The sequence below is a fragment of the Periplaneta americana genome, chromosome 8, assembly GCF_040183065.1.
Source record: "Periplaneta americana isolate PAMFEO1 chromosome 8, P.americana_PAMFEO1_priV1, whole genome shotgun sequence".
In the NCBI taxonomy this organism is placed as follows: domain Eukaryota; kingdom Metazoa; phylum Arthropoda; class Insecta; order Blattodea; family Blattidae; genus Periplaneta; species Periplaneta americana.
This window is the reverse complement of record NC_091124.1, coordinates 173,239,824-173,264,758: the sequence shown is the minus strand read 5'-3', so window position 1 is coordinate 173,264,758 and position 24,935 is coordinate 173,239,824. Positions and strand designations below refer to the sequence as shown.

Below are 24,935 nucleotides of genomic sequence, written 5' to 3'. Positions count from 1 at the left end.
AGTTGTAATCCCCTGGTAGAGGGGCAGAGAAGGCCTGACGGCCTTATCTCTACCAGGTTAAATAAATAAATACTAAAATACTAAAAAAATATTACTACTACTGCTACCACCATCATTATCATTATTACATTTGCTGCAAAACAAGTACAAGAATATAAGAAGTGAGATAGTAGACATTAACAATATGTTACTTACAATTGTTTAAAATGAAGCTAATAAAACACATGACCCCTGAGATAGTAAATTATTTTATTTAAAATTAGAAGTCTCAAGCTTGCTTGCTGAAATTTTTCGATTTCATACGAATTGAAGTTTTTTTGTCTTGTGTTCTTTTCTTTTTAATGCCACTTTAATATGATATGGTTCTTACAGCTACAATTTGACGAGGAGTAACTTAACATATTCCTTAAAGTCTTGGTGAAACTTAGATATCTTCCCACACTACACCCGGAAGAGAAAACTCCCTTAAATCATTGAAACCTTTTCATATTTCTCGGCTTCACGTCACTTATATATCCCCTCAACTAACCCACTAACCTTGTCACATACTTCTGCCTCGTGTCACTTAGTTATCCCCTCATTTAACCCGTAACAAAACGCAAATCAGATGTCAGTCTCATGTGTGGTATGAAAAAATCTCAAAGTTTGGCCAAGTCTTTAAACCAAAGATGCATTTCTGACAGTTGATGTACGGATGTTGTGTTATATCTCTGCAGGTGACTGACCTTTGAGTTTCAAGTGCCTTATCTTGATCCTGGGCGTCAAAGTACTCGAAAATAAAACAAAAATTAGCCTATCTGGTATTTGGTTGCCTTCATCCCAGTGCTCTGGTCACTCCTTGCCTGAATGTGAACTAAGAATTTAGACATACTTTTTCTCACAGATTAGGGCAACCTTTTATTATCTCCATATCTCCAGGGTTGGGAAAAAGTTTTATTTAAAAAAAATAAAAAACATGTTTTACTTTAATATTTGAGGAGAAAAATTCGCTCTGGCGCCAGGGATCGAACCCGGGTCCTTGGTTCTACGTACCAAGCGCTCTGACCACTGAGCTACGCCGAATTCAATCCACAGCACCGGACCGAACCCTCCTTCAATGTTTCCCTTTGTGGCCTGACTCCAAGTTAGGCATAGGGGAGCATGGCGCGTCCTCAGGTTGCGCGGATAGAGGAGACGGCCTTCAGATATGGAGGGTAGCTGCGAATATATTGAATAAGCAGCCGTGGACAGCCGATAAGGGGTGGTCCTCCAGCTTGGGGGTTGGGCGAAGGGCTAACAACCCATCACCGTAAAAAACAGCTTGTTACAAATCCCTACAATAAGCCTTGGAATAGGACTGATTCTCTGGCACGACCATAGATTTCAAAAAGGCATATGACTCGGTTAAGAGGGAAGTATTATATGATATTCTTATTGAATTTGGTATTCCCAAGAAACTAGTTCGATTAATTAAAATGTGTCTCAGTGAAACATACAGCAGAGTCCGTATAGGTCAGTTTCTATCTGATGCTTTTCCAATTCACTGCGGGCTGAAGCAGGGAGATGCACTATCACCTTTACTTTTTAACTTCGCTCTAGAATATGCCATTAGGAAAGTTCAGGATAACAGGCAGGGTTTGGAATTGAACGGGTTACATCAGCTTCTTGTCCATGCGGATGACGTGAATATGTTAGGAGAAAATACACAAACGATTAGGGAAAACACGGAAATATTACTTGAAGCAAGTAAAGCAATCGGTTTGGAAGTAGGCCTAAATCCCGAAAAGACGAAGTATATGATTATGTCTCGTGACCAGAATATTGTACGAAATGGAAATATAAAAATTGGAGATTTATCCTTTGAAGAGGTGGAAAAATTCAAATACCTTGGAGCAACACTCGGGAGGAAATTAAACACAGAATAAATATGGGAAATGCGTGTTATTATTCGGTTGAGAAGCTCTTATCATCCAGTCTGCTGTCCAAAAATCTGAAAGTTAGAATTTATAAAACAGTTATATTACCGGTTCTTCTGTATAGTTGTGAAACTTGGACTCTCACTCTGAGAGAGGAACATAGGTTAAGGGTGTTTGAGAATAAGGTGCTTAGGAAAATATTTGGGGCTAAGCGGGATGAAGTTACAGGAGAATGGAGAAAGTTACACAACACAGAACTGCACGCATTGTATTCTTCACCTAACATAATTATGAACTTAAAATCCAGACGTTTGAGATGGGCAGGGCATGTAGCACGTATGGGCGAATCCAGAAATGCATATAGAGTGTTAGTTGGGAGACCTGAGAGGAAAAAGACCTTTAGGGGGGCCGAGACGTAGATGGGAGGATAATATTAAAATGGATTTGAGGGAGGTGGGGTGTGATGATAGAGACTGGATTAATCTTGCACAGGATAGGGACCGATGGCGGGCTTATGTGAGGGCGGCAATGAACCTTCGGGTTCCTTAAAAGCCATTTGTAAGTAAGTAAGTAAGGAGACTGTTGTACCTTTAGCATAGTGTACCTTTGAACATTTTTTGTTTTTTTAATTTTTGCTACTACCTAGAGGACTCAAACTGAAGTTGAATGTAGGGAAAGCCACCAAGTAGATCTGGTCGTAGTTTTGGTTTGATTAATTGCAAAATGTGAGTTCTGTGAACAAAAGAATCTTTTTTAGTACCAAAAGTAAACATTTCGTTCATTGATATATGTTATCTAACATAAAACCCGATTGTATATGTTACCATCCATTAAGTACAATGTGTTCCGTATCATCTGGTGAGTAATATATTTTAATTTTCATGATTTATTCGAATCTCTAGTTTTGGAAGCCATATTTGCTTACACGTGCACCCTTTTGTACCTTTGAACACAGAACATCTTGTACCATGGAACATGTTCCAAGGCACATAATACTATTGGTTTTTGTCTTTATTTTATTTTAAGATCATGTCACGAAGTAAGTCCGGAATTAAGAGATCCCCCAATTGATCCAGATCCCTTGAAGAAAGCTGTTCAAGCAATTCTTATACCTCCAGAAAATAAAATATAAATCAGAGAAGCCTGCTATGGTTTGTGATTGCAAATACATTTTAAATATGATTGTCAGTTCTTACAACTATATTCCAACCTATAATACATGTGTTCCAACTTACAAGAGGGTATGTTGTAAGGTACATGAACCTGTTGTACCTTTGAACATATTACATTTTATTTTTTATGCTCGACCATGCTGAAATGTAGTAATTATACACTTGGTAGCAGACCTTTAATGCATGTCATTAAAGGTCAGGTCTTTCAGCCAATGACGACTCAGGTTACAACTATTCAGCCAATGACAGGTCAGATTTCTACCGTTATAAAACCGCAAGTATCGATTATTCTCGGATATGCAATCGAAAGAGAATTAGCGAAAAGTCACGAGGCTGGAAATCCAATACTGTCGCAGAAGGTTATGTTCAGTTACTATAATAATTGTAAATAATATTCAAATAAATTCAATTTGTCATCTCGTTTTTCAATGTCTAATTTAATTTCAATGTTATCTCTGTAGGTTCTTATGGTCTAGCAAGGTCAATGTGGACATCTGTTCCTCGGAAAAAAATCAATACTTTCGCGTCTGCGCACATCTCACAACATACGGAACATTGCTCAATGTCAAATACAAATAAAATTAATAATATGAAGTTAGAAATATGGTCGAGCATAAAAAGTCGTATGAAACTCGCCTATAATGGTAATTAAGAAGCTCGTATGAAAATTATGAAACTCGCTACACTAAGTTGTAAAGGAATATTCAATAATTATTTAAAGTATTTTTTAATTTAAAAAATATCATTTCCCAAAATTAAAAAAAATAAAATCTGAAAAGTGTTTAAAGGTACAACAGTCTCCCCTATATGTCCAATGTCAACTGCCATTATATTAGGAGCGCACTCAGTTGAGTGACTTGTTTGGCCGGGATTCCGCAGTTAAGTGCACAGCAATCTGTACAGACATCTGCACTGCAGCTATGAGCGAATTTTTCTCCTCACATAGGCTATTAATTGTCAATATTACAGATACTATTCTGTAGGACAAATTAATAAATCTGTAATATGTTTTTCTTTGTTTTAAACTGTTTTTTACTGTTTTAAACAGTGCCATAAAATAATACGTTTTTAAGATAATATGTTGTTGTCATTGACATTAACTAATGCTGAGTTCTTGACTATAAAGCCATTAACTTGCTTGCTCTGATCCATTTCTTTCTGAAGACTGCACAGTGGACAAAATGGTGAAAAAAAAATTCCAATTTTGTTGAAGTGTTTTGACAAATAGTCATGCCCTGTGACTAATCAAAAGTCCGCAACTGCACTTTTCCTTGGATACTCAGGAATTATATTTTGTACACTGAGACTCTCCCATCTTCTATTATTTGAAATTTCGTGTAAATGGTTCATATTTTGAATTCATTGAGGCGCTGACATGGGAAAGGTAGTAACTGCCAAAAACAAAACTTTTCAGGGGAAGCAAAAACAAATTTATGAACACTTTCTCACTTACATTATTACAGAAACTGCTTTAAATGAAAGGCATACACTCATGTTCGTGTTACATATGAAATTTGAAAAGTCTGGCACAGATTTATCAACAGTAATCTCACTAGACGTTTTGATTTATCTAGAGAAAATCAAAACTCGAGTGGGATTTAATTGACTATTACACGATTAGAAGAAAGTATATAAAGATTAGAAGTAACGAAGTACTCCAATACAATAAAATATTAATTGACTTACGAAAATACAACTGTCTTCAAATGTATTATTGTACCATCTCAACATTACAAATATTACGCTAGATGCATGCTAGATGGCAATAGGTCTTTATACAGACACTGTAATGATTACTATTCAATAAATCTTAATATTAAACAATCTCTGATACGTGACTATCCATAATATCATATAGCAGAAGTTCTTTTTATCCTCTCAGAGCAGAAGCTATAACATAACCTAACTAATATACACAAGTGTTAGGAAAGTTTTAATTAACGACGATGACATAAAAAATAAACATGAATAATTTTAAAAGGAATAATTATTGAATGTACAATTTTCAAATTTGAATGTGGTTGGTGGTTCAATTGATGTTATATTGGACGTGTGCGTAATAGAAGTGGAACTCGTTGATTTAGGCCTACATGGTGTATTCAACCTATTCAGGATTTCCGAATGGTGCTCTTCATTTATTTGTAAATTGGATTTCAGAAGATGGATAGGTATGATCAGTGATTTTTATTAATTCTTGTTCTTGAATGCCAATGCAAGTCATATTTGAAACTGCTGTGCATCGACTGGAGTGGTTTGTAATTTTATATATATTTTTGACGTCCAGACCAGCGCAGTTTCAAATGTTGGCAAACAAAGAAACAAATACTAGGGACGCGATAAAATTAAACAAATGCTAGAGACGCGATAAAATTAAACAAATGCTAGGGACGCGATAAAATTGTGCGATAAGCAGCCATGATTGGTTGAAATACGTCCTTTCGTACCGTTTTATTGGTCAAAAGTAGTATGACGTAGTAAGAGTGTAATAGTAAGTGAAATCCTATTTTCTGAAAATACAACATTGAAATCACTCCTTAGCCAAACTGAGAATTAACGATATTTATACATTATGCACAAATTTTTCGGTAAAATGCATGATACTCTTCATCAAGGAAGGCTAACATAGACAACAAGTGTCTCTTTTTGGCATCAGGGACGACTGGTCTTCTTTCAAGGTGTTGCAAGCACTGCAAGTTAGTGATTGACGTTCATGACTGTCCTTTCTTAAAAATCCTGTGCTCTGTCCACATTTCAAGGTCATTAAATGACTGTCTTGTTTTTATTAGAGGAAAATCAGCTCTTGAGAGTCTAATCCAGCTGAAGGTGCTGATTTTGATAGGAGTTGTATTCAAAAACTTGTCACATTCTGCAAAAAAGTCTAATAAATCCTCATCCTTCATCATTATTACATTATTAGGCCTTACCTCTTCTGGAACCATGGTCTTACATCTTTTTTTTCTTTTCTCTATGATGCCAAATTCCCTATTACATGGCATGTAGGAATGTCCTGAAACCAGGAGTTTCAAGTCCACTGAATCAAAATGTTTCTTAGCAATAATATAAATCAGGACCATTAGAATCATCTGATTCTTATTCTGCCCTACACAGTTATCAGCCCATATTTGTACATTTCGTTTGATGGTGGTGAAAGATGAGAGCACTTTTAGGACAAAGATGCGACCTCATTTCCACCACTACTGGCAATGGCCTCATGCCACAAGCACATAAAACTTTGTCCTATGTCACCAACATACAGGCACAGATTGTAATTTGATAGCTGCCTGCTATAAAACATATTTGAATGAGTTAATGTGGGGGTAAAAATTACCTGCTACATGTCCTTGCTCACTGTACATGTTGTACTTGAGGGCATACGTGACATCCTGTTATCACTGTTGAGAGTAGTTGTTGCTTTTTCTGCTTTTCTCAGATACACTTCTTTCTTAGCAGTAATGCGCAATTTGTTGACTCCAACTGTGCAATTTACCTAATTTTTCAGTCGGTCAGCACGAGGTCGATGGAATGATAACTTAGGGAACTCTCCCTTAAACACTCTCCTGTTGAATCGATGATCAATATTACTGTCAGGGTGCAATATTTTGAACGCCCGGTATATTCTGTGAATATTGAGATCAGGGCTGAGGTAACATTTTGTTGATTTATGCCGCGAATAGTGACTTTCTTCTATGGGAAACGACATTATATGAGACTTGATAAGTTCTTTATCAACCTCGGTATATTTTTTCTTGTGAAGGTGTGAATTAGGATTTTTACCCCGGTGATCTTCAAATATTTTCGCTCCCACCTTCTTCTTCTGTGTTAAAGTATAAACATGTTTGTCTGATAACCCCAACATGTTTTTAAAAGATCTGCTGCATACTTGCACATGACTATTGTCGGTGGGTAAACAATAAGTGAAAGAAACCTGCCTCCTGCTTGATGATGGATCGTCATAATCTCTATCATGCCGTCTCTGAATATTCACAATGTTAATGAGACACATCAGAAAGGTACTGGCTCTTTCCAAAAATCTGTGTTTTAAACAAAGTGTTCAAAATTGTTTAAAACAACATCTGTTGATTAAAACGTTTTAAACACAATGTTTAAAACTATATGATGACACTAATTTTCAAGCCAACAGAATTCTCTGTTGTGTATTACTTATTTCTCTGTTAATAATAAACAATGTTTAAAACTATATCATCAAAACATGTCCTTTTTTTCCCCCCCATCCTCCATACAAGTTACTTCTCTTGTTTTCTGGTTGTTTTATTTTATCCTACTTGTTTACAATATAAACTCATATTGTGATACAGATCTGTGTTTATAAGGCAATATGCCTCCAAAACCCCTTCCATTTAGAATGGTATGTTGAATTACTGATTCTTGCTTTACTGTTTCTTGTGTGTTGAACCCAACTCGTTTATACACAAACAAAATCATTTACCAATAAAGGAATATATAATAACCTAAGAAACTATAAATATAAAATATACCACTCAGCCTCCTATAAAATTGAGTACCAGGTCTTTCCCGGGGTAAAAGGCGGTCAGAGCGTGGTGCCGACCACACCACCTCATTCTAGTGCCAAGGTCATGGAAAGCATGGGGCTCTACCTCCATGCCCCCCAAGTGCCTTCATGGCATGTTAAGGGGATACCTTTACCTTTACCTTTACCAACCAATAAAGGTAGAGATGCTAACAAGGTATAAAACAACAAATAAATACCAGCCTGAAGTCGCTCGAATTTATTGTCTTAATTTTATTTGTGCTATTATATATTCATTTGAACAGTTTTAATTATGAATTATAAATATAAAAAAACCTGCTTCAGGCTTACATGCAGATATCAGCATTCAGATTGTTTGCACTGTATATCGTACAAAAATTCCTTATTAATAATAATGTTTGTTTGGAAAAAAGTTAAATTTTGGCTCCATAAAGTCAGGAGCACAACTGTAAATTCATAACTGTACATTTTATAAGGACCTGAATAGAAGGCAAACATGAGTTTATATTGTAAACAAGTAGGATAAAATAAAACAACCAGAAAACGAGAGAAGTAACTTGTATGGAGGATGGGGAAAAAAAGGACATGTTTTGATGATATAGTTTTAAACACTGTTTATTATTAACAGAGAAATAAGTAATACACATAACAGAGAATTCTGTTGGCTTGAAAATTAGTGTCATCATATTGTGTTTAAAACGTTTTAATCAACAGATGTTGTTTTAAACAATTTTGAACACTTTGTTTAAAACGTTTTGTTATAAACATGCCAACCCTGGCTATCTCTCTTCCCTCTATCCGTAAACAGTGACGTTGCATAGAAGCAGGGATGATCGGTACAGTAAGTTTAGTGGGGAGAATCTTATCTGTTCACCCAACCAGATAACAGAATGGCATAGGGTATTTAAAATGAGACTGCATGTAGGCCAACTTTTCTCATATAAATATAAATTCATCAAGGTGATGTGTTGTAAAATAGAGAAAAGGGAAATGTAGGCAATTAATTTAGGAGAAAATAGCTGGAAAAGAATGATTAAGAGTAGGTAAATTTGAGAATAGAGAAGAAAATAAAATAAATAAATAATGTGAATTATTAAGGAAATGATATGCAATATTCTGAAAGGAATAAGTCTAAGTATGAGAGAGAATAGAAGAGATAGATAAGAAGGATAGATAGCAATTCACTTAAAACATAAGAATAGGAAGTAATCAAGAAATACTTGGCAAATGAATATATTAATAGAAAAGAGTGGTACAGTATGAATTAAAGAGTCTACACCTGTAGAGTAACGGTTAGTGCGTCTGGCCGCGAAACCAGGTGGCCCGGGTTCGATTCCAGGTTGGGCAAGTTACCTGGTTGAGGTTTTTTCCGGGGTTTTCCCTCAACCCAATATGAGCAAATGCTGGGTAACTGTCGGCATTATCATCTTTACCTCATTCAGACGCTAAATAACCTAAGATGTTGATAGAGCATCGTAAAATAACCTACTAAATAAAATAAATAAAATGTATTAAAGAGATGGTGGATCGAAAAGCAGAAATGTGGAAGTCCACCATAACTTGTGAATTGTAAAGTTGGCTGACAAATATCATATCAATATACTGTATCATATATAAATTCATCAAACATAATATTCTTTTATTCATTACTCTAATAACAAATTCATTGTTCAAGATATTGCGAAACTTTCATTAATAAAAAAGTGAACATTATTGGTGGGAATGTTTTACAAAAAAGTCATAAAACAGATAAGAAGGTTTGTTTAAAACTTCAGAAATATGCATTGCTACTGTGCAATAGTTGTCCTACGAAAAAAGAAAAAATGAAAAACGTTCATTAACCGAAAAAAAAAAAAGAAGTGAACATTAAAAAATTTAAATATGAATATAAAACAGATAAGAAGGTTTGTTTAAAACTTTACAAATATACATTGCTACCGAGCAATAGTTGTCTCATGAAAAAAGAAAACAATCTTGACAGCTTTTCGAGTTGTATGTTTTCCAGAAAAAAATCGATATGACTTTTATAAAGCTCTGTTCTCGAAACTTAATATTTATTGACAAACAGTAATTGGATAATCTTTGTTATTTGTTTAGTCAACTGTCAGAAGACAGGTCTGAACCTCACAAGTGATACCAACAAGGCTAGGAGATAGTGGGATAGGGTGGCCAGTTCCTTTCCACCTCCATTGCATACATTACCGATTAGCTACATATTACACTAATCAGACTTCAGATGCATACAATCAATAAGGGCAGATATATACAGAGTAGTTTTTATTAAGTATCGAACTTACTGCTGTTTGAAATAGGTATATTTTGAACATAATTACCACAATCCTACCATTACTACCATCTACTTCATAGATCAGTCATGTCAACTGATGCCCATAGGAGCAAGCGCGCGCTTCAGAGCTCAGGAGAGCCTGAGCGCTTTACAGCGGAAAGGAAAGAGACAGACAAAAGAGATAGTATATGCCACTTGGTCGAGCAATATACAGGGATGGCCAGCATTGATTCAGAGGATAAAGGGAAGAGAACTTAATAAACTGTATCCATGTTAATTTTTAGATTTGACTGAGAAGTATAATTGCATTATAAGAATGTAGGTAAGTTTTAATTTTAATGCTCATTTTTCACAAGTTTGCTTTTTTTTTATTCAAAAGGAATATTTTCTCAATTTTTTTAATAGAAAAGTGAAATTTTCAGATATAGGCCTATTTATTTAGTAGTCTTACAGGCAGTAAAAAATGTTCTCGTAAATCTAATATACCGTAAATACGTATTACTGAAGATAGTGTATTACAAATTTTAAAAATATTCGCATGGAAAATGTTTGTAAGGAAATGAATTAAAAAGCAACTACTGTTACATCATAAGCAAAAGATATGTGCCCATGTGTTGTAAAAATGTCAGCTCTATAGCTTCAGCAGATTTCGAGAAAATAATTTAATATTCTGATGATAGGAAGTTGCTCACCAATATCATCTTAAAAGCATAATGCGATAAGAGTTTTGTTATGGAATATTAGTTACACTTAAAACATATACAGTACCTAGGTAACTTTGCTTTGTATTGTAATATTGTTTTGATTAGTTCATTGATTACTTTTATAAGGCTAAAGATACCATCAATATTAATTTCAACTTACCATGTCATACTCAATCTCTTACTTTGGGATATCACTTTCTTTATGAATGATGTGTTTCATTCACTTAGTACAGTATAGTTGTACTACTATGGAATTTATGTGAATATTCCTTCATAACTCTTAATTATGTTATTGACGTTTAAAACACAACTGCAATATTAAGAAATTCGTGTTAGTACTTTTGTTTTAAAGACAATATAGATAATATCAAACAGATATAAGCCATATAAAAATAACGACATAAAATTTCACGTTCCGTTTGAAGTTTGTGCACCACTGTTTTTCTTAATCCAGCTTATTCCTCCTTCAATACCCAGCGCTTGATGCCCGCGCACGACGTCAAGGTCAGAAAAATGCGCTTGCTTTGACATCACTGTCATAAACACGTTGGTCCTTTCCATCTTCACTCTTATGAGAATTTATGAACCGACACTAAATTACCGGTACTTCAATATTTACAAGTAGCAGTACACCATAATGATGTGATCAGCATAGCGAAAGGCAGTCGTTGTAAACACCATAAGGTAAACAGAAGGCTCAGTCAGTATCTTCTTTGAAAAAGAAATAAATCCCCACTCAGGCCTACTTGTAGGGAATCGACCCCGGTTCGCTAGTTATGTGCACACGAGTCACAGCAGAAGGGTACAACATAACTTTGGTTGAAATTAATTCAGAAGATATTTTTTTTTTCATTTCGTTTATCATATTCCATAGATCTTATAGTCCACACCTGTGGAGTAACGGTTAGAGCGTCTAGCCGCGAAACCAGGTGGCCCGGGTTCGATTCCCGGTCGGGGCAAGTTACCTGGTTGAGGTTTTTTTCCGGGGTTTTCCCTCAACCCAATATGAGCAAATGCTGGGTAACTTTCGGTGTTGGACCCCGGATTCATTTCACCAGCATTATCACCTTCATCTCATTCAGACGCTAAATAACCTGAGCTGTTGATAAAGCGTCGTAAAATAACCTACAAAAAAATAAAAAAAAATAGATCTTACATGAGCAATGAAGCTTTAAGATGTGGAACAAGTAAAAAATTTTACAATATTACAATTACAATTTCTACAAATTTTTACAATTTTTTACAGTATTTTACAATTTTTATAGTTTTACAATTTTGTAATTTTCTACAATTTTTTTTTACAATTTTTAACAATATTTTGGCGAGCTGTAGTGAGATAATGTGAGACCCGAGGATTCGCCAAAAGATTACCTGGCATTTGCCTTATGGTTGGGGAAAACTCACGCATATCTCAAGAACATTTCGGAAATACTGAAGAGTAGAGTCTAGATATCTCTGTTAACTGCCCTGTATCTTTTTTCCATTTGTCATTAAGTGAAATACACTCGAAAAGGGATGCAATTGAGACATTGCTCTTTAACAATAATTTTTAACGGCACAAATAATGAGTACGGTATTGAGAAATATGAAGTCGTACATTTCCCATTCTATGCAGTGAATCTGCAGTTGGCGTTTCCGGGCTAATAAATCCGGGTAAACGAGGCTCGATTTCTGAGAGGAAAGAGGATTTACAGTATCTACAGGGACATCATTTTATTTTTACTTCAATTTTTATTGTACCCGAGTTTTTGAATGTACTTCACTCCCACCTCCCTCCACTACTAAACTTCCAACCGTTCTCCACACAGAACCGAGGCCGCGTATGCAGTACTGAGTTAGAGAGTATAGTACGTTCCAAAAATATGTTCGCGTTTTCCAGTGACGAAAGAGCTTTCAATATTGAATCATATTTTCGCACAGGTACTATCGTCCGTTTGCCTACGACGCATCCCGGTTTCCCCCACCTGCTTCTGTTCGCCCCTCTGTAAAGTCTAGTAGCTGGGCTGTCTTAGCTCTTTTCTGAGAACATTAATTTCTGTCAGGAATTGGACGTCTACGTAATATTATACAACTGTTTAAAATAACTTAAATAGAAGGGCCTCGTTAAGTAATTAAATGTGACGTGATTTCCCCCTTTTCTACGACCCTGCGACAAAATCACTTGAACGGACAGTAGATAGCATTTCTGAGTAATTTTATCTTTTCGGATCGGGCAGAAGTGAAGATTAAATTTACAGTACGTAAGGTACTCTTTTATAGAGTAGGTATAGAATTATTTCAACATGAGTTACTCGTACGAAGGACATAACTGGTAATTGGAATTAGGTACAATAGTTTATAGTGCGATAATATGCACAAAAGAACTGAAGCCTGTATCGAAATGAACGGCCACCATTTTCAAAAATGTGTTTAAATATCCATATTATGATTATTTTTCAATTTAACTTCATTCTCTATATTGTACGCTAATGTGCTGTAACAGTACAATATACACTGCATAATTAATAAGTCCGAATGGATAGCTCAATTCGTGAGTAAAAACACTCAGGGCCGTATTCATAGACATTTTTAGCGCGGGCTTCCGGTGGATGATCAGCGTGTTTCGTATTCATAAACCAGTGTTAGCGATAGGATAAGATTTGAATTCTGTAGTAGTAACCAGTGGATAGCCAGGGCTAGCTTAGTACGCTCGTAGCGCGTGCTGCGAAATGTCTATGAATGGCACCCTTAATGTCAATACAGTACTGTACTTTGATTAAACAAAAACCTAATGAAAATTATCAAACTCAAAATTGCGATATTTCCTAGTTTACATAAATGGATGAACTACTTTTCTTCCCTCCTATATCTAGTAAAGTGATTTGTATTTTACGCCATTATCATCGAACTCCAGTCTTAGAAGGGGGAGCAAACGGTGTTTCCGGTTCTAGACCTTTAATCCAAAGATACAGACAGATCAATATTAAAAATGTTAGTAAAAATAAAATGATGTCCCTGTATATTCTGTGTGAAAAATTGCCTTGCATTTTCTTAAGTCGTACCCATGCCCCATGCTGACAACATGGTTGGAGAGTCTCTATTTATAAAATATCCAGTGTTGGTTCAAGGAATGGTGGATGTTGATGGTGGTGATAATGTATTGAATTTCCAAGCAATGGAATGAAATGCGCGTTAGCTCATCATAGTTGTACGACTAGACGTGATAATAATTTTGCCTGTCGTGGGTGCCCTGATAATATTTATCTAAAAAGTTTCCCCATTTTTTGGTACCAGTCTTCGTGGAGTTTACCTGTGATTGTAACCCCCTTCCCTCAACCCCTTCGGTGGGTGGAGTGGGAAGTCGTTCCATCAGTAGTGTTGTTGTCTGGTGACTTTTTTTTTTATTGCTGTCGCGGACTGACGGTGCTGGCCCACGTAGGGACGCCGTGTATTCGTCCATCCATTCGTTCCTCGGCTTCCAGCACGTAGACATCAGGATGGTGCATCACAGCGACGAAGCGCTGGACCCGATCCTCCTTTCGAGGTAGGCCGTCACTGGATGCAATGTAATGTCATCGCGTTCGAATATTGTCATACGATTTTTACTTGTATAATACTGATCTACATTGCGGACAAGAAATAATTTAATTTTTTAACAGAAGTGCACGCCACTATCGAATAAATATTAGCGTTTGTGAAGCAACCATTAAAATGATTTGCAAGCAATTTTGTGTTTACTTAAAATTCAGTAACTAATACAGTACTTTCATGAGATTATACACATGTCGAATTAGCTACATTTTCTACTCATTCACTTGGATATAGATAGATAGATAGATAGATAGATAGATAGATAGATAGATAGATAGATAGATAGATAGATAGATAGATAGATAGATAGATAGATAGATAGATAGATAGATAGATAGATAGATAGATAGATAGATAGATAGATAGGTAGATATTTTATTAACCGTTGGAATACAATTATTCATGGCATCGTCAGTGTACATTAATCTAACAATGATACAATAATTTTACAGTCATCTTAATCTATGGTAACATGTCACATGCTTATTAATAGAATACTAGTTACTTAGAATATAATGTATTAGATAGATAGATAGATAGATAGATAGATAGATAGATAGATAGATAGATAGATAGATAGATAGATAGATAGATAGATTTATTCGTTCCATAATATTCTTACATTTGCGTTATAGCATAGAATAAAGAACATGTCCAATTCTTACGTTTAACAATAAAATGCAATACGTATAAAATGCAGATATGAAATATGTACAGAATTAATACCTTAATAACAATAATATTTTATACAATGTAATATGTTTACCATTTAATAGTATTATAATATTTACAGATTACTGTGAAATGTCAAGAATTCATCTACAGAATAGAAAATGTGAGATATTAAGTAATTTTTTAGTTTTACCTTAAATAATGCAGGGTTTTGGCTTCAGGAAGACTATTGAACATTTTTATCGCCATGTAATGTACTCCCCTTTGAAAGCATGATACATTTGATGGCGTATGAAAATCATTCCTTTTGCGGGTATTTATACTATGTATGGCTGAGTTAGTTGGAAAATTTTCTTTATTACATGAGAAGAAATTTATTGTAGAGTATATGTATTGATTTGTTAAGGTTAGAATGTCTAATTTTTTTAAAAATAATCTACATGATTCTCTAGCCTTTGCTCCAACTATTATTCTAATGGCTCTTTTTGTAATAAGAATATATTTTTACTATCTGCAGAATTTCCCCAAAATATTATTCCGTAGGACATAATGGAATGAAAATAGGCAAAATATATTGTCTTAAAGATACTGCTGTTTAGAAATTGTTGTAACGACCTAATTGCGAAGCATGCTGAGCTAAGTTTGGGGGTTATTTCTTTGATATGATTTTTCCAATTTATTGTATTATTAATATGCAAACCAAGAAATTTGGTTGTTGATGTTTCTAGTAGAGGTATATTTAATCACTAAGCAAATAACGTACTACTAATTCAGTCAGTAATGCATAACACACTAGAATAGTTACAAGATGCTGAGTTTATTTTAAGAGATACAGAATTAATTATTTTGTAATCACACACTAGTAGGCAATTGATTTTCTTTCTTCTGAGTCTTAATGCTGTCTCAATTCCAGTAGGGTCTCCAGGCACATGAAACAAGAGAGAACAGAAGGGCAGTCAGTACACACAAGAATAAATGGTTAAAATTTAAAACTTTATATTTAAATATTCCTTTGTGCACATTGGCATGTGTGTCAGTAATATATTTTTAACAGATTTCTTAAACATACTATTGTTATGTACCTTCACATGTGGGGGAAGTTTATTATATAAATTACTGTTATATGTGATGGATGTTGTTGATTAGTTCTTGTTATTTTCCTATAATAAAAGTAAATTTTAATAATTTAAATAAATTAAATTAATGGTACAATTCGTGCAATGTCTCAAGCTGTTCATGCGTTTGGTTAGACTACATATTTCCGTATTCCTTGACTATGTTGATACTACTTTCGCATTAGTAATAAAATTGTATCCAATGTTTGAATTTTGTATCTTAACAAAACCAAAATTATTTAAATTAGTGTGTAGATGGGCTTGGATTTTGGTGAAAATTAGTAGTTTTACAGAAGAGTCTATCATGGACACGATTATTTCAGTAATTATGCCCCGAAACTGAGAATGTTGTGCACATCCTGGAGACACATTTAAAATTCGGTAATGGTAGGTCATTTATCTGTTTACTGTAAAATTTAAATTTTCGGATAAGGAAACAGTTATTTCTATTTATTAGATTGTCCGCTAAAGTTTTACGTATGTACTATAAATGAAGAGTACATGGAAAAACGATCAAAGTCACAATGCTGTGATCTTCTAATTCAGTATGTTACTGAAAAATTTATTGCTATTCCTATTTCTTTAGAAAATCAGCTTGTGTCTGGGATTCCGATTTTGGTGCTACGGCATCTGAGGTGGGTCATGGGTGAATACAGCACTGCATCCCGTTCCTCGAATCTCCTTTATTTCCGCAGAAATCAGGCAAACACATTTTTCTGAGACAGGAAAGGATGACTGTATATGTGATGATAATTCTCCTTCACCAGTTTAGATAACAAAAAAACATTAAAGTTTGCAGTAATTTGCCGAATTAGATATCCTTATGAGAATTGAAACTTTGTTTTTCTCTTGTACTCTTCAAGTAATTCTTAATACTAATTCTGGATGCTGAGGTTGCTGAGTTTCTCGTCACGTCACTAGTCTACAAAACTGACCGTGATAAATAGTTTGGGCGTAGAAGTTGTCTTAATTTGTATCCAGTTGGTACTACAGTAGAAACTCTATTATCCGTGGTAATGAAGGGGGTAGACTGAACGGTTAATCGAAAAGGTCGGATAATCTGTACTTTAAAATACAGTGTGTAACAATCTTGTTCGTACAGTAATATTGTTATTAAAATAGATAATTATTAATAAAAATATAATTTATTTTAGTAGGTTAAATTAAAATGTGAAAAAATATCTTCTTTACAGAATATAAAATAAGCTTCCTCATATTTTTGGAATCAATATAAATAAACATACAAAATAAAAAAAAAGTGCACATTTTATACAACTTTTCTCTTGGTACATCTAATCATTTTTTACTTTTCAAAGTCTTAATTGCTAAGTATTACACAAAATTAAATCTTGTAACATATCCTTTGGCTTTAATAATCTTTTCACAACTTATTTTCATTGAAGAGACGAGTTTCTTGCAAACCTCTGGGGTGATATTCTGCCATTCTTTTGCCACTACTCTTTTGAGCTCCGGAATGGATGTTACCTTGCCACTTCGTACCCTCCTTTTCAAAATTGGCCACAAATGTTCGATAGGATTTAAATCCGTTGATTGATGTGGCGTTTTGAGTTCCTGGGGAACGTTCCAAATGAGCCAGGTCTCGACGATTTCGGCGGTGTGTTTAGGGTCGTTATCATGTTGAAGCCCAATTTTTAGCACTTTCTTTCAAATTTATTACAAGAATATGCTTATACATAATTTTATGCACAATTCCATCAATGAAGTGTATGTTTCAGACTCCAGAGCAAGACATACAAACCCATATCATGATGGCGCCATCTCCCTGTTTTACAGTAGGAATAGTATTTTCTTTCCTGAAGGCAGAGTTTGCCTTCCTCCACACTCTGTTGCAACCATCTGAGCCGAAAAGATTTATCTTCGTCTCGTCGGACCATATTACACGATCCCAATAGTCCTCCTCCTTAGAAACGTGTTCGTTTGCAAATAGAAGTCTTTTTATTCTATTTGACTCACTAATGAAAGGTTTCTTACGTGGAACCTTGCCATGATACCCGTGTTTCCACAATACACGACGAATGGTCTGGTTAGACATTTCTTTTCTTATAGTGTCTTGTACTTGTGAACGCCGTTTTTCAACACTTACCCTAGGGTAACGTCGGATTTGTTGTACAATGTATCTTTCATCCCTTTAATTTAATTTTTTTCTTTTGGTTTTCGCCTCAAATTCTTCCAAGACCCTTCATATTTAAATTTGTTTACAATATGCTGAATTGTTGAATGTGTATGTCCAACAATTTTACTTATTTCCCTTAAAGACTTACCTTTAAGGACAAGTTGAACAATAACTTTGCTCAGATCTTCTGAAAGCTGCTTTCACTTCGCCATCTCGTACAGTACTGTCATGCTTGCAAGGTAAAAATGTAAACAAGGGGAAGCCACCACTCTGCAGTAGCAAGCACGAACCGGTTAGCGTATTTTCAAACGGTGAAATAGGGCGAGACTTGTAAGTGTACGAACAGAAAAGTTGCATATTCAGCACTACGAATAATGGAGATTTCTTTTTAGAATAACAACAAATGTTTTAAAGATATATTATAATTAAATTTAATAGTGAATATTATCAATAAACTGCACACAGTTATATACGTGAAGAAGAAACCAAAATTGTTATCTTATTCGACAGTTAAAACGGACGTTATCACAAATATAATGGCTGTACCAACAAGACTGTTATGTACTGTATGCATGAATATCAAGAGCATACTAGTTTCGGAATTTGACACTCCTACTATACTGCAATCACTGGTGTCTTCATACTACACACTACACTATACAATATCCTGGTTATCATAACTAATGAAAACATAAAAACAGTGAAATACAGTAATACGTATACTTTATTCTTGTTTCATTTTACTAAATCGTGCACATTTTTACTGCCGCTCTCGTATTCTTATGTGTGATAAGTCATGGTTTTTCCTTTCCCAAACCGATAAGGAGTTTTCTTTTGATATTTTGCACAGACTGATTAAGTTATGCACTAGTTTTCAATTGTGTGGAAGTTCTCGAAATGATTTCTTTGAAAGGAGATGGTGACTATTTTACAAGTTGTGAAAAACACCCTCTCCCAAAAGTAAGTGTTTCTGTTGCTGGTAATGGTAGGATTCCTACTACATACTGTGTAACGGTAAAGGCTAATAATCCTCCGTAGCAAAAATGCATACTAACCTAATATACTCTACTTCGTATTTTTCTGCAGCAAAAAGAAAAAATAAACAAGAGAAAGACAATCGGATAATCCACCAATCGGTTAATAGGATGACGGATAATCAAGGTTCTACTGTATTTGATTTCTTTCGAGCTTTATTGTGATGCCTTTCGTCGTATATTCTTAATAAAAGCTTAAATGATACATTTACGAGGTATTGGTTGTCCAGGGAATGTCTTTGGAATTTTTATCTTTAATTTTTTCTTTTGTTTTCTAATTTGCATGCTTACTATAACTGTTACATCTACATAAATACGCCATTATAAAAGGTGAGTAGAAAGTATGGAACATTCTTTGTAGCTTTTCCTGTTCTTAATTTTATGAAGAAACTCCATATGCAAAAGTTTGAGGTGAAAAAAAGAAATATTTTGAACATAATTTAAAAATTAGATGTGTTTTTAGTTTATAAAAGTTGTCAAGTAGTCTGTCTTCTTAAATGGTACCATGTACTTTTTTTCAAGTTTGAAAACACAAAAAAATGCAGGAACATTTTTTATAAAATATTGATAAATTAGAAAATGGATAAGCATAATTAAAATTAATATTAATGCAAGACATAGATTAAAAAACATTAACTAATAATTTTAATTATAACTTGATACCAGTTCACAACAAGGTCTCTAGATGTCGTTGTCGAACAGCTCTTATCGACGGACCTTGGTTCACAAAGGTGTTCAAAATTGCCTCCATTGCTGTCAAACAATGCACAAGTTTGTTTTTTTAAATTTAATGTTTTCAGCACTATTCGGTTAATTTGTTTTATATCTCATCCCCGATTCTTAGTTTTAAATCTTCCAGGTTTCGTGGTCTGTCCTAGTAGAAGCTCCCACTTCATATAGCTCCACAAGGAAAAAACCTAATGGATTAAGATCAGGGGAACTTGGGAGGGCCATTCAAGAACCAGGATTTGCTTTTGGTTAACTTTCGTCTAGGCGGCCGAGTAACTCAGTTGTTAGAGCAGCTGGCTACGAACTGGAAGGTCCGGGATTCGATCCCAGTTGGTGACGGGATTTTCTTGTTGCCAAGCTTTCAGAATGGCCCCGAGGTTCACTTAGTCTCCTATAAAATTGAGTACCGGGTCTTTCCCGGGGGTAAAAAGCGGTCAGAGCGTGGTGCCGACCACACCACCTCATTCTAGAGCCGAGGTCACGAAACCATGGGGCTCTACCGCCATGCCACCAAAGTGCCTTCATGATATGTAAAGGGGATACCTTTTACGTTTTGTCTATGATTAGCCTATTTTAATTCATGGCCCTCTTATCCTTCACAATGATGAATTGATAACTGAAGAATTTCTTTCTGTTACGTACAATACATTGGGATGATACATTTGAGGCAGTTTTTACAAAATAGTAGGCTAGTTTATAAATAATGTTAAAAATATGATTTTGTACGTTCTGAACTTGAATTCAAGATGGAAAAATAAGTACACGGTGCCATTTAAAGAGAATCCTTGGCACGCACTATAAATTAAAAGTATGGGCTTTGAAAATATTTTAAAAATATTTTTTTCTTCATCCCCTATAACTTAAAACATTAAAAATAGGAAAGTGCAAGCAATGTTCCATACATTCTACTCGCACCTTGTATATTCTAACGAACCATAATAAACACAGACTACCACCAGGTGACATTCGGGCCTCGCATCCACTAAACACTCACGAACTAAAGAGTAAACGTATCCTGCTGGTATTGAGAACATTTTAATCGTAGGTTTACAAAATGAGGGATTTTGTAGGTTTTTTTTATTTTATTATCCAATGTAATAAACCCTATTTCACCGTGAGGTATATTAGGGTTATAGTTGGCATCAAAATACATATTTTATAAGCAATAAACAATAGTAAAATTATAATACAAAATTATGGTCAAGGTTACAATTCACAGAAATTATGTACAAGAATGCACCTTAATGAAAGAATGGATCGTTTCATAAAGCCTCAAGGTATGTCTCTATATTTATATTTGATGGTTATAGGAAGAAATATATTGTAGGTGTTACCAAAATGATTTTTGAGGTGGGGAAGGGAAAGTTCCGTCACTTGATGTTACATTAAATTTATATGTATTACTTTCTTGTAACTGTATGGGTATTGTAATTATTTTTCACAGAATGTAAAAATATGAATTCATTATTACATCCTTTGTGCCATTTCTGCCGTTGCTTACGACTAGCATCGAAAATGTGATTCGTATGTATGAGAATGTTTGTGGTCATATAGTTTCTTTTAATATTGCATAGCTGGTCACATTATGCACCGGTAGTTGAGTGCTTTCTAAGTGTAGGTTGGATTAGTTTACATTAGGACTGGTTAGCGTAACTTAGGACTTACGGCCGAATGCACCAATCTGTGCTAGGAACGGTTAGTTAACCAAGCATTGTTGTTTTTCTGTGGTACACTGGCTCGCAAATCTTTTGTCCTCTGAAATGTGGAAGTGAACTCTGAGAATTTGTCTACAAAACCCACTTCACATGTCGTACTGGGGAGGGAGATATTTGAACTCTGAGTTGCAGGTATAATTGTATATGTATCTAGCTAATCGAACCAAAAACAACATTTTAGAGCAATAACGGTATATGTAACCTACAGAAATAAAACATTGACTCTTATTTTGCACCGAAACGTTTAAAACGTGTTGTTTATTTCTCTTGGCTATTACAGAACATTCCACGAAAATGTTTCATCTTCCCTGCATGTATAAATACCATGTTGGAACACAAACATAGAATAGATCGCATCGCAGTTTGACAACAATATTATGAATATCCATGGGAAAATGTGATATTTTCAGATTAAAATATTTTCTCAAACGCCAGTCATGGACCTATTCAGGTATTACGTCTTATTGGAGCCACAAGGTTCCAGCCAGAATATGTAACATCAAGACAATACAGGCTGTTCCCCTTCATTGTAGTAATACGTTGGGTGTAACTTTAATAGTGGCAACACTGCTGTAAAAGCGAAACGAGACGGAGTTAATTGTCGTCACTTCTACCACATGTTAGTCTATGTCTGCCCTCCACCCCCCTAAAAGGACTCTTCCGTCCGACTCTCAGCGCATGCGCTGTGGAGAGTTGAAGTTGGTCTCCTGTTAGTTACAGCTCTAAGCAGTTGTTTCGCCATGTTTACAAAGCAGGAACAGCGATCTTGGCTGAAAATTCAATCTGCATGACAATGTCATGACGGTCTTGTTGAGGCATGTGGAGAGACGGGGTTACCATACAGAACTGTGGCGAGGTGGGTTCGAGCCTTCAACGAGGGGTGTGACCGCGTGGAAAACATGGCTCGGCCGGGTCGTCCTAGTGTTAGTGAAGAGGAATTGCAAGCTTTTTCCGCGCTAATAGACAACGATCGACGACAGATGGTACGTGAGTTAGCCCAGGAGATAGGAATATCGCATATGGCTGTGTTTCTTATTGTAAAGAATCGCCTAAAAATGAGAAAAGTTGCTTCTAGGTGGGTTTCCTGGGATTTGACGGAGGCACAGCGATGGATACGATACGACACCGCTCAAACTCACTTGGAGCGTTATGATCGTGAAGGAGACGCAGTCTTACGGTGTATTGTTGCGCTTAATGAGACATGGGCCAGGTCATACGAACCTCTAAGCGTCAAATGAGTGGCGTCATTACGGGTCACCACGGAAAACAGAGGTGCGTCGTATCCCTACGAATGTGAACGTTATGCTGATTGTTGTGTGTGTCCACACCTGTGGAGTAACGGTTAGCGCGTCTGACCGCGAAACCAGGTGGCCCGGGTTCGATTCCCGGTCGGGGCAAGTTACCTGGTTGAGGTTTTTTCCGGGGTTTTCCCTCAACCCAATATGAGCAAATGATAGGTAACTTTCGGTGCTGGACCCCGGACTCATTTCACTGGCATTATCACCTTCATCTCATTCAGACGCTAAATAACCTAAGCTGTTGATAAAGCGTCGTAAAATAACCTACTAAAATTAAAAAAAACTGATTGTTGTGTACGACTGTGATGGAGTCATCTTATCACATACCGTCCCGCAAAGACAGAATGTTAATGCACAGTATTTCCGTCATTTTTTGGAGCATGATCTGAGACCAGCATTGCGAAGAAAGCGCCCACACGTTTTGCAGAACTCTCCATCATTTTGGAGGTTAACGCAAGGGCGACACGGCACACCCTGTAGCTGATTTGTACCGTCGCTGGGGGGGGGGGGAAGTGCTTTTCCATCCACCACATTCACCGGACTTAAGCCACTGTGATTACTTAATCCCAAAGATGAAGGAACCATTTCGTGACGTTCGATTCCGGACTGTTCCCGATATTCTGCAGGCAGTAGGGCGGTCCATCAGAAACACCAACAGAACAGGAGCTGCTCAGGGCTATGGGAGCTGCTATAGGGATACTACGACTACCACATCGCTGGCAACGAGTGTTAGACAATGCTGGTTACTACATTGAAGGACTGTAGAAGTTTCACAGATGTATCACTTGTATATTCGTGATAAATAAATAGTTGCCATTATTAAAGTTACAACCTGTGTAATTGTATTTTGGACAGTTTTCTTTATTAAGAATTTATCCATTATCAATAGTTACATCGCATCACTGATCACTTAACAAGCGTACACCTTCGATAACGATCATCACAAGAAACGATCTCCATTGGCGCAACGACGTAATTTTGTCGTGTGCAATTTTCATGACAAGTCTTACCATTAAATTGTGGTGGGGGATAACTGCGTTATACCACAGTCTAGTATAATATACAGTCACGAACCACAATACGTAGGAAATATGCTCCATAGATAGTTGCTAATCACTAGGATCGCTACTATCGCCTAATCATGATCTTGCCCCCCTAATAAAAGATGTAGGTCATCCCATATTATTTGCAGATGACACAAGTATAGTATTTACAGCTAATAACTCCAACACATTCCAATCTTCAACAGAGAAAATACTCTTTAAAATATGTGACTGGTTCTCAGTCAATAAATTAGTATTAAATTGTAATAAAACTAACATAATTCAATTTAAATCCTGTCCAAATTCGACGTCGAAAATTTCTAGCGCAATAATTAATAATAGATCCCTATTAGAAACAACAACCAAATTTCTTGGCTTAAAAATCGATAATGTGTTAAATTGGAAAAATCATATTAAAGAAATTACCCCCAAACTAAATTCAGCTTCTTTTGCTATTAGATCTATGCAAAAGATAGTAAATATCAATACCTTAAAAACAATATACTTTGCATACTTCCACTCGGTAATGAGTTTTGGAATAATATTCTGGGGAAATTCCACAGTTAGTAACAATATATTTGTATTACAAAAAAGAGTAATTACCGGTAGAATAATAGTAGGTGCCAAATGTAGGGAATCGTTTAGGGCTATTTTAAAAAAAAACTACAAATAATGCCCATGGCTTGTCAGTATATCTTTTCATTAATAGTCTTCCTCGTATGTAATCGTGAAAACCTTGTAACTAATTCAACAGTTCATAGCATAAATACACGTCAAAAAAATGACTTTCATACTCCATCGGCAAGTCTATCGTGCTATCAAAAAGGAGTGCGTTATATGGCAGTAAAAATTTTTAATAGCCTCCCTACGATATAAAAAATGAAATTCAAAACATAAAATTATTTAGGGCCAAATTAAAGAAGTACCTAATTTCTCACGCCTTCTATTCTGTAGGTGAATTCATGACATTCAAGAACACTTCATGAAATTGATACTAAAACTTTGTGTTGTACTAGTAGGCTAAATTGTAAATCTCATATATATATATTTCATCTAG

The 24,935-nt window shown here is 35.5% G+C and overlaps 1 protein-coding gene across 2 annotated transcripts in view; it reads left to right on the top strand.

Annotated features, from left to right (window-relative positions):
* smg (sterile alpha motif domain containing protein 4 smaug) overlaps positions 1-24,935 on the top strand; it is a 200,910-nt gene that overhangs the window by 3,615 nt on the left and 172,360 nt on the right. The window contains exon 1 of one of the 2 annotated variants that reach the window (XM_069834059.1): positions 13,358-14,091. The exons of the other annotated variant lie outside the window; for it this stretch is intronic. Coding sequence (XP_069690160.1) covers positions 14,045-14,091 — 47 coding nt within the window. The 5' untranslated portion in view covers positions 13,358-14,044. Of the gene's footprint in view, positions 1-13,357; positions 14,092-24,935 lie in introns of those variants that run through there. 2 annotated transcript variants of the gene reach the window in all.